At 52.3% G+C, this 11209-nt stretch overlaps 1 protein-coding gene across 1 annotated transcript; it reads left to right on the top strand.

The window, feature by feature from the left end:
- The first annotated feature begins 6045 nt into the window (after positions 1-6045).
- GUCA1A (guanylate cyclase activator 1A) lies at positions 6046-11164 on the top strand. The gene is made up of 4 exons (XM_074893474.1): positions 6046-6448; positions 8357-8506; positions 9040-9130; positions 9538-11164. Exons 1-4 carry the CDS (start codon positions 6251-6253, stop codon positions 9696-9698), a joined length of 600 nt encoding a protein of 199 aa, XP_074749575.1. The 5' UTR covers positions 6046-6250; the 3' UTR covers positions 9699-11164.
- The last annotated feature ends 45 nt before the right edge of the window (positions 11165-11209 follow it).

Raw genomic sequence — 11209 nt, 5'->3', positions numbered from 1 at the left:
CAATTAGTGGGGCTCGCACCCTTTCTGACAGTTATCTTAACTGCTGTTTGCGTGAGACGGGGGAAGGAAACGATCCTGCAAGTCCTGCAAACATCTGCCCGAGCGTGACCCTTGCAGGCCCCAGGCTCGCTGCGCTGGGACACACCGCAGGGACCCGCAGGCGTGTTTTAGCCGAGATCACAGGAAAAGGGAGAGTCCTGCCTGCAGATAAGAGCCGTAATAGGATGGAAACTGGGGAACAGCATTCTGCCTGGGAGAGCCAGAACCCATCCAGCTGAACTCCAGGCATTTAAATAAAAATCAGTGGCACCTCTGGAAAGCAGAAATGAGATGAAATGAAGGACCCACTTACTACTGGAAAGACAAAGGACACAATATCTTTGCTAGGTAGGCAGGACACATGCACTTGCTGACTTTCAGTCTTTGACTCAACAGATTGAACAGGATATACGGAGACAAAGTCAAGGAAAGGGGGAAGGAGAAGAACTATTTTAAGAAGAGAAGCCAATAAAATCCCGTGGAATGACAAAGCCTGGGCTCGTGCACGAAGGTGTCCCACAAAATGTCATTAAACCAGAGAGACTTCAAAGGGGCCACAGGGCTGCAGCGATGCTCTGCGGGAACAGGAAAGCGTGATTCAGGTCCCTGACAATTGCTCCCGAGCTGCTCCTCTGCCCCCAGGCAGGGGCAGGGGGAACTCCAGAGCAGCACCCCTGAGCTCTGGGGGTGGTGAGCTGTGCCCGTGCCACCCCACCAGCGATGGTTTTGCCTCACCCTGGGTGGTGAGCGTACGAAAACATCTTTCTCACAACATGAAGGGATGTGTGTTTTGAGGTGAATTTATTATCCCAGTGAACACAAGCTGCTAAACAAGCCTCCAAGAGCTCATGTGCACACTCCCATGTATTTATTCCAGATGAAAAATATTCGTTCTTTCCCTTCCACCTCCCAGTAAAGCTCCCCCAGACGACCAGAAAAGGCTCAGGACTAGCAAGAAGAGCGTGCTGGGTATGCTGCTGGGCAGGCTGACTTCTGGAACGTGCAAACTCAAAAGATACCCTGTTGGGTGGCAAGGCTGTATTTTTAAGAGAGGACGACTGCCGCTCGCTGCGATCTCCTGAGTGATAGAGGCCACACAGCGAAAGGGACAGGTGGGCCGGGCTGGGTGCAGAGCACAGGAGAGCCCCTGGGAGATCGCCAGGAGATTTTGTGGCATAGAAATAGCCATGTGAGCACTGCTCTGATGTAACACACCGCAGTGTGGGGCTGCCTTTGATCCTCACACGGGTAAACACCCCAGAACAATCTGCCTTTGCATCAGCGGGAGGAGCTGCACCCCGCCGATGCAGATCTCGCCCGGCCACACTCGCAGGTGTGTGAAGTGCTCGTGCAGGGCAGCTCCCAGCTGGACCAGGAGGAGGGAGCAGGGATGGGAGGAGAAACCCTCACGTGTGGCTGCAGGACAGCAAACTGCACCCCTGGAAGGAGAGACAGCTCCTGTCTATAGCGGGGAGTGGGTTTTGGGGGGGTGTCAGAGTCAGCAGAGCAGCAGCGGTGGCTCCTGTTGGGTGCAAACCCTGCCCTGTCCCATCAGGCCAGGAGAAACAGCACCCTCGTGATCTCCATGGCCGAGCCCCTGCGCTCCTCCGCACCCTCTGCCCAAGCAGCCCTGCGCAGTCTGGGTACCCCTATGACAGCCACCACCCCTGTGACACCCTGGTGACACCCCGGAGGTCACAATGGCCCCAATGACCCTGCAGTGCTACCTCTGGCCTCCACCCCAGATGGCCCCACACGCCGGGGTCCCCGCCGCAGAGATGACCTCACAGGTGGGAGCCCCGTGCTCGCGGTTTTGCAGGAGGGACTCCTGCTCGTCATGTCCCCTTCCGGAACACCCTTCCGGGACAAAAGGATCCTGGTGGTGTTGGTGTGACGTCCCGTCACTCCCCTGCCACGCAAATCCCGGCTGCACCGCCATCAGCCAGCTTTGCCCCCGTGACCGCTGAGAGCTCAGAGCAAGCCGCACGTGGTAGTCCTGGGAGGGCTCCGTGGGGACGAGTGAGGAGCTGCAGGTGTGGGGGTCCCCAGAGCAGAGCGAGGGGGGTGGCAGCGGCGCAGGGGCAGGACGGGCAGCACCGGCAGCCAGGCAGGGCCCTGGCAGCTGCCTGGGGGAGCGCTTCATCTGGGGTGGACATCTGAACCCCTTCTTGGTTACTGAAGTCAGTTCTTCTCTTGGTGACCCCCCCTGTGAGGATCCTGAGAGACAACAGATAATCTGGAAGGGATTAGGGATCTCTAAACGTATGACTGGATGCAAGAGGATTATGTGGGACTCTAATTCAGGTACAGAGCTCTGGCAGGGCCATCAGTAGCGCTGTGGATGTTGAGCTGGTGCTTCCCCTCAAAGACAGTGATCACGTAAGCAGGTACATCACCCGGGCACAGAGGATTTCCTGCCAAGTTCGAGATGCCCCAGAGGATGAGCAGGAACCCCCAGGGCAGACGAACCCCATCGCAAGAGTGAAGCCCCAAGCTCAGCACTCCCTGGCACGGTATTCTGCCCGTCACTGGAAATGACTGTCAGCCCTCATCGCCAAGCGCACGCAAGGCTTGCACATCTCCGAAGCATCTACATGACTTAGCAGTTGGGTTTTCAAAGCAACTACAGCCTCACCTCCACCCCCAACTGCACTGCTTTAATGGCATTAATGCCTCCCTGCTGGGTGGATGCAGGTGCAGTGGTGCAGTCGTGTGTGTACTTGTCTCTTATCTTCCAGAGCGAGAAGGGCCATGAGCTATAATCATGCATGTATGTGAATCTAATCATTTCTGAACAAATCTAAGTGTGCTCAGAGCAGGGATGCACAAACCACCCTGAAATGACTGTAGCAGTACAAAATCTGTTCTTCAGGAGTCAAAATCCCATTATTTTATCCCCCGTGGAAAAAATAGACTGACATTTCCTTACGGCGGCGACTGCTGAAATAACAACTCGTGCTGAGCTCCAGCGATGGAGCTTTTCAAGCATCTGGCAGGTGGCTGTACTGCGGAAACGAGTGACAAAGAGAGGTGGTGAATCAGTGGGGATCTGGTCATTTCCCTCAAAGCCTTTAAGGCGATTTCTAATCAATTTGCAGGTGTCCCCCTCCTAATAGGTTTAGGAGCCAGCGTTCAGAGCCAGCTACAGGGAACAGAAATAGAGCACCAAGTAAGCCAGGGCGTCACGGAAACTAGGAAACCTCTTTACAAGGTTAAAAATAAAGCCAGACAACACAGCGTTTATTCAGGACGCCCAGGAGTAGAGCGGTTAATTGCTGGGGGAAGAGCCAGTTTCCATTAGCACAGAGGTGTCATCAATGAAAACAAGATAACTGAGTCATGGTTAAATAACATCAATCAAGCCCTTCGAGTCTCCTTGTGTGCATTCCCTCAGTATGCTTTGTTTTATTTTCACTAAGTCACTTCCATATTTCCAGCACATCATTTGATTTTAAGCTCACTTTCTCTTTAAGTAACACCACCTTAGATTTTTAGCTAAAGAACTGTAAATACTTGGCTTCTCAGGATTTATACTGCGTGTTGACTGCCCTGGGAGTGAATGTCAGCAGGCTGGCACTCCCTAATCTCTCCTGGTTTGTTTGACTTGCTGCTTTTTGGTCACCGGTAAACAACTCTTGCGTCGGGGCCTTAAGCACTGGTGAGGATGGCAAAGGGTGGGGGCAATTGCAATGTGTTTGTCTGGCTCTTTTGATCCACAGATGACTAAAACACCAGAATCCCCTGGCAAAGACCACAAGAGACCACAGGGGATGGAGGAGACCAAAGCGATGCAGGAGATGTCTCACACGCCGCCCACCCCAGCAAGCCAGCAGAATCCAGCACGTCACCACAGGGACCAGTCTTTGGCCACTCGCTTCACTCCTTTTGTCGCCCATTTTGGGGGCTGTCAGCCCAACTCCTTCAAGTTTCTCTTCTATGAACCACGTTTCTCCAACTCATACAGCCCGTTCTACACTGCGCAGAGACCGACCTGCGGGTACCGCTACCACCGGGACACCGATCACACCAAGAAGGTGATGGACGTCCCGAGTGCAAACATCATGAAATGGAGACCCATCCTGGACACAAAGCCGTAGTCGAGAGCAATAAAGCCCAACCAATGAAACCAGTGACCAGTGTGACTCCAGCTTCCCAGCGAGTGTCTGAGTTATGACCAGCAGTGAGCACGTGAGCCAAGGAATGGGTGGTGAGGCTGTGTCACTGCTCACCAGAAACACGCAGTGTGGATTTTGCTCTAAAAACCCGGTCTGACTTGTCCTGTCATTTATTGCCAACTGCTTACACAGAGGCACTGGGTGTCAGCACCACACGGCACCGCGTGAATGGCCGCCCAGCCAGGCTCCTCCACACAAGCCAGGCCTTAGCACATGCCACAAAACCTGGGAAGGGTTCACCGGCTTCTTCAGCTCAGCCTAAATTCTGGTCCTTCTTGAAAGAACATCTTCTTTCACTGGGCTTTCCTAGACACAGGCAAGGTATAGTTCTTAGTGAACAGAAAAGAGTGTTTCATTTGTGGCACTCAGAAATGAGATAGTAATAGGACCTGAAATTCAGGCAGCACGACCGTGCAGCTCTGCTCCAGAAGGCAGCATAAAGTGGTTCAGCTTTTGCATTGCCCCTTCTGGAGAACTGGATGCACCGTTAGCAAGTACTTCTTGAAACAGCTGGCGAGCCTGTATCCACACTTAACAAGCAACCTTCCTGCTGTTAGTGAATGTCTCAGTACTGCAACCCCTCTCTGTGCTTAGGACAGGCTATCCCAGCCGTGTCCCCTTTGGTGGGGGGGTCAGAGCCGGGGACACCCACTGAAGCTTCCAGGTGCTGTGCGCAGCGGGGACCTGTGCCTGGTGCTGCTGGAGATAGCAGGATTAGCACACCCAATTAGCATTCCTCAATCTAATTCCTTTGTCATAACTGTTTTACGCTTGTGCAATGCCACCTGCTTTAGCAGAGTTATTCCTAGTTTGCTTCAGTGCAGAAGCAACACTGAGCTCTGCAACACACAAAAGTTGGGCTCTTTGTCTTAAAGTTGTCCGATAGAAAAAAGTAAGTGTTATAGGACAGATTTCTGTGGGTAGAGATCCAGAATTCACACCCATTTCATTACTAGTGGAGGATCTGGCCCATGCTACTTTCTGAGGATACACTTTTTTATCTCCCAGTCCTCCTCTGAATGCTGCATGTCAGAGTAAAAACAACATTGGTTTTGATCATATTTACATGGAGAATCTTTCATGGTAATTCATCATAAATACAAATCGAAGCTGCATTCAACTCCACCGGCATCAGCTGAGTCCCGGTAGTGCAGCGGCCAGGAGACGCTCCCGGGACGAGCCACGTGTGGGACAATTCCGTGGCAGAAACACTCGATGGAACACGGGGACCCAGCAGCTGGGTGGAGAAGGAGCTTCCCCGGGAGAAGATCGTCCGAGCATCTGGTGGCTTCATTTAAAGCACTTAAAGCTTTACCACTCAAAGCAATTACGTTTCTATGTTTGTCTCAGCACACTAAATTTACCCTCATACAACATCTCTTATAGGAGCCAAAATAGCACTTCCCCCTCCTGGAATTTCAGGCTCAAATCAACAGCCCCACCTGGAAATCCTCAGCGAGAGGAGACCAAAAAGGCAGTAACAGCACAGAGACTTCTGAGCAGTTTTCTCTCTTTCTTCTTACTCTGATTTTGGTGCAAAAGTTATTGCCCATGTGACACCACCACCCCCCCACCACCCCCCCCCAATCACAAAGGAAGTGAATTAGGAGATTACACCATCACAGAGAAATTTCCACCCTCATAATCTCCTGATGGGCCTGTAATCTGCAGGACTTTCCCATTTTACCTCCTTTCTATTTTCACCCTGAACTCTTAATGCCTGGCAGGAGCCCATCATCCCCCTGAGCCTCATTGGCCAGGAAGGGATTTGCTGGGTACTTAACTGTCACCTTCCTGTCCAAAGAGGGGTTTGCGCTTTTGAGTTCTCCTGGGAGAGGTGTCGCCTGCATCCGTCACCACCAACACTGAATCGGTGCAGCCCACGCACGAGGCTGTTTGTTTTTTCCCCATACTGTGATCCCTGCAGTGTTGAGGACATTTGGACTTTGAAGGCAAGAAGCAGAATTTAAAAGAAAGCCCTCAAATTTCAGAAAACATCCATTTTGGCTGCAAAGTGACCAGCACTTGGTGTGGAGATGGGGAACATGGACGGGAAAGCCGTGGAGGAGCTGAGCGCTACCGAGTGCCACCAGTGGTACAAGAAGTTCATGACGGAGTGTCCTTCTGGCCAGCTCACTCTGTATGAGTTCAAACAGTTTTTTGGCTTGAAAAACCTGAGTCCAGCAGCGAACAAATACGTTGAGCAAATGTTTGAGACGTTTGACTTTAATAAGGTAAATATTGTCCTTCCCGCTCAGCCTGCCCAGGGATCGGCTGGGCTCTGCGATCGCGCGTGCTGTATCTGGGTGTGGGCAGTATAGATGTGGCTCTCAGCATGTATGGTTGGATTCTCTATGGCCTCGGAAATTGTAAAATCACTTATGAAAGGTGAAAAATGTCAGTGCAAACTCCTCACCTGCTGACTGTTTTGGGAGAAAATAGACTTCTTCCAGAACTGGTAATTCCCCTTTAGTTTTAAATTATTAAAATAGTGGGGGTTTATCTGGTACTCTGTGATCCCTTTAAAATGAAGTGCCCTTTAATCCTTAAATATCAAATGTTGTGACAGTAAGGAACAAGCGAGGGGTGTGAGAACAAGTGCTGCATTCATGCAGAGACAGCGAGTTCCCGAGCGTGGCATGAGCTATGGTTTACCGAACAGATCGGGTTTGTTTTTCTATTGTTTTAAATTATAAATGGATTACAGTTTCATTGATTTTATTACATGTGCTCGGTCCCATACGATAAGGAGCTCGGGCCCTTTGTTCCCCGCGGAGAGGCTCTGCACCCCGGGCTGTGGCTGTGCCGGGCCCCGGCGCGGGGTCACCTGCGCACTGGGGATCCCCATCTCCCCAGCTCAGGGGCCGTGCCAGAGCAGCCGATGGGTGCTGTATCGCCGAGAGGAAACAACACCCTCCTTTACTTGCAGATGATTTGAAATTGCACCTCGTGTGAGATGAGGAATATATTTTATGGCAACGCAAAGGGCTTAGTGGGCTTAAACCCACTGAAAATAGTACAATTTAGGCCCTAAATCCCTTGGGTATTTTGTTTGTGCCTTGGCCTTTACCTTGCTCACTGCCCCATCTTTGAATACACGTCTGAAAAGGGAATTGATGCACAGGAAATCCTGCTGGGAAAGGGCCTCAGTAGCTATTTATATCTAATCTGGCTCTTGCAGCAGTGGGATAAAGCAGATGATCTCTTCTTGAACCTGCCCTGTGGTGCAGTGGCTGTGTTCATTGACAAAACCCTGACTTACTCCCTCCCAAAGACTTTCTGTGGTTTATAGTATGTACCATTTTCCCTCAAAGTGCTTCGTATCTCAACAGTATGTGCCATTGAAATGCTCTGTGGCGAGCACCACATGTTTTCACAAGCTTCCTAGAAGCTGTGAACGTCACGGGGCAGTGTCTGGAGGCAGGGTGGTGGCACGTGAGCTCACCCCAGCCCGGCTTGGCACGGGTACCATAACCCTGGCTGGAGAGCCGTCTGCGGGCCAGCGTCGTGGTGCGAGCTGGTGGCGGGCAAACACCTCGGAGGAAAGTCAAAGATAAAACTGTTTGTGCTTTTGGCATGACCAAACATGAAGCAGACACACAAATGGCACAGGGACAGAGCAGTGCCCTCCCCTCCCCAGACGTCAGCAATGTGCTGGGGTAATTCCTGAGCTCATTCCTCTCCTGGAGGTTTGTGTGTGAGACCCCCTCTCAGCAGAAAGGAGCTGTAGGTGTGTGCTGACAGGATAATGTGAAGGTAATCCTCTGGGGTTCATCTGCATAAGCCTGTTCCTCTTTGACCTCTGAATTACCACTGCTTTGCATACAGATTCCTTTAGCACAGCCTAGCTGTTGAGGCTTTGTTAGTCCCCACGCCAGGTACGCACACCGAGTTCCTTCGTTATCAACAGATAACAGCTCTGCATAGGCTAATGGGGAGCCCTCACCAGTGCACTGGTTTTAACTGGTGGGCGTGCAGGGCACCCACACCCGGCACCTCTGCTGCGCTTCCCAAGCCCCTGCTCTTGAGGTGGTGGCCACCCGCTGAAGTCTTCCAGCGGGGATTTCCAAAATGACCAGGAAAATCACTCACTGCCTGACTCTGCTTTTCATCTCATCCAGCTTCTAACCTTCTGCTTTTAGGATGGCTACATAGATTTTATGGAGTATGTGGCAGCGCTGAGTCTGGTCCTGAAAGGGAAGGTGGATCAGAAGCTGCGATGGTATTTCAAGCTCTACGATGTGGACGGGAACGGCTGCATTGACCGGGGAGAACTGCTGAACATCATCAAAGTGAGTGGGCTCAGCTTTCTCCATTTCTGTCACAGACGATGGTCATTAGACACAGGTAGACAGAAAGGTTGTAAAAGGAATATTCCAACCCAAAAGACAACTCCCTGGTAAATCGGTAGGCACTTGCCAAACCTGCTGCTTGTCCTCTGCCAGTCCTCCCACCAGGCTGGCTGCCCTGGCCAGACCTGTCCTGATCACCCCCCACCCCACGGCACTGGCCCACACCGAGGCAGCGACCCCTCCTCTTCTCCTTGCAGGTTGTTTAACCACATCCACTGAAACGTGGGCACTTGAATTCAGCCTAACGGTTTTCAGAGGTGAACAGCTCCTGGCTTATCCCAGTACGCCCACTTAATCTTTTAATGCATTGATTGCCTTTTTAAGTGATTTTAATCTCCAGTTTTTTAGAAAGGACTTGCTCCTTTCAGAACTTAACTGCCTGCAAAAAGTTTGGCCTCTCATGTCCGGTCACTTATCCGGTGGATGCACAAATCTGCACAACGCTCAGGAATTGTGTCCTCCTTTCCCTCCAGGCTATTCGAGCTATCAACCGGTGCAACGAAACGATGACGGCTGAGGAATTCACAAACATGGTGTTTGACAAAATTGATATAAACGGAGATGGTGAGGACCTCTCTTATGCAATGCCAAATACTGCTCCCACATCCCCCCCTACCCGGAGTTCAGTCTGTCAGAGCAAATCCAGATACTGGATGTCCCAAAGCACCGGGGCATGGGCAGAGCTGGCAGAGAGCGGCTCCCCATGAAGATTCAGCTCCCCATTCCCTCAGTGGGCTGCAACCGGCCCGAGGGGACCCAGCAAACTGCCCCTCGTCATACTGGCAGGGTGGGATCTGCATGGGGCTGTGCTGTGATGGGGTTTGGGGTGTACAAGAGACAGAGCTGGGACCTCAGGAAGGGCCACGTTTTATAGTCCGTGAAACTCCTGGGGGGATGCTCCGAGGCTGCGGGCGGAGGCGGGGAGAAAGACTGCAGGATTTAACCGATCTTTTCTGACCATGCTCTCGCAGGTGAGCTCTCCCTGGAGGAGTTCATGGAGGGCGTGCAAAAGGATAAAATGCTGCTCCAGATCCTCACCCGCAGCCTGGACCTGACACACATCGTCCGGCTGATCCAGAACGACGGGAAGAACCCGCAAGAGCCCGAGCAGGCAGCGGAGGCAGCCCAGTAGGCTCCCAGGATGCCTCCCCTTCGTCTCTACTTTTCCCCCCTCACATTATTAAAACAAATCGGGTTGTGGCTGTGGGAGCTGGGGAGCTGCCCCAGCATGACTGGTGACAGACTATCCCACCAGCACAGTGACCAGGATCTGCCCGAAGGCGCCACTCCCCTGGCAGACGGTTTGGGGGAGCTCGGGGCTCACCGGGGACTGCCCTGGCCCTGCCCGGCACCCCCGGGATGGCCAACGGGGCCCTTCGCTGTGCGGGGGCCTCTGGACATTGCTGAGGAGCAGGGAGGGGGTAAAGTCTTGCCTCCCCGGGAAGGGGGAGCGGCACCACGCGATGCACTTGGATAACGCACCAAGAGAGCCTCAAAATTCGCACCGAGGCAGCGGCCAACACCTGCGTCTGCAGCTGCTGCGGGGGATGAACCCCAGGGCTGCCCGGCACTTGGCCCCGCTGAGAGGGGTCCCACGTATGAAACCTCGTTCATATACTGAACCTTCTCTTTCCATATGTATTTCCAGAGCATGAGATCAGTGGCTTTGGTCATTCGTTCTTTGATTTGTTATTACTCTGTTAGCAGTCAGTAGTGATAATGCAAGATAAAAACATCTATGAGCTAGAAAAAGGGGAGTGGTGAACGCAGTGGCTTTTCGTTGTTTAAAAGTATTAAAAACATAGAATGGTGCCTTTTTTTAACAACTATCTGAACTTTAAGGGCATGTTTCTCCTTGAGGTATCTGGAAGGGCTGCAATGACAGTAACCTGAGAGGGAAGAGTTTTGCATGTTTGTAGGAATATTCTTGCATGTCTTATCACCTGTACAACAGATTTGAACTCTCCGGCAAGTCACACTGCGTGGCACCCTCGAGCATCAGGCGGTTTTAACTCCAATGGCAGCGAATTGTCTTTCAGAGGGGTGTGCTGCTAGAGACAGGCTGGACGCAGTGTCCGCGCCACGAGCATCCGAGTGTCCCTAAGCAGGCAGTGGGTGCCACCACCCCCACGGCACAGTGGGCTCAAGTACCGTCCCCCGTGCAATAAAACCCAGTCACCCCTTATTATACCATCCTGGGCACAGCAACCTCGTCTGCGGTGCTAATTACCAGTGCCAGGAGCAGGGGCTGCCCCAGGCCCCAGCACACGCACAAGGGAGGCTGCGAGAGCAGCAGCGGCCTCGTCCCCTCACCACCCGCCGTCCCCGCGCTGAGCCGGGGCTGCGCCTCGGCCGCTCCTGGACAGGAGTTTCCTCACCTGATGGGAGCAAGTTTCAGGCATGGTGAGGCAATGCAGGACACCAGGAAGGATTTCTTGCCTGGCTGAAAGACTTGTTATTTAGCACTGGACGCTTGCAACTCATAAGCAACTTTCTGACCATTTTTCCTGCGCATCTTTTTCACTTGACAGTGTTTTACCTCGAAGCTTTTGTACTTCCAATCTTATAGTGAACTAATAAAGATATTTTATAAGATTATTTCAGGTTGTGCTTTTTCTTTCTTTCAATCATTCCGTTTCCAGC

Source organism: Strix uralensis, chromosome 24 (assembly GCF_047716275.1).
Source record: "Strix uralensis isolate ZFMK-TIS-50842 chromosome 24, bStrUra1, whole genome shotgun sequence".
NCBI classification, from domain to species: Eukaryota; Metazoa; Chordata; class Aves; order Strigiformes; family Strigidae; genus Strix; species Strix uralensis.
The sequence above is the reverse complement of the archived record's forward strand: the minus strand, read 5'-3'. Positions and strand labels throughout refer to the sequence as shown.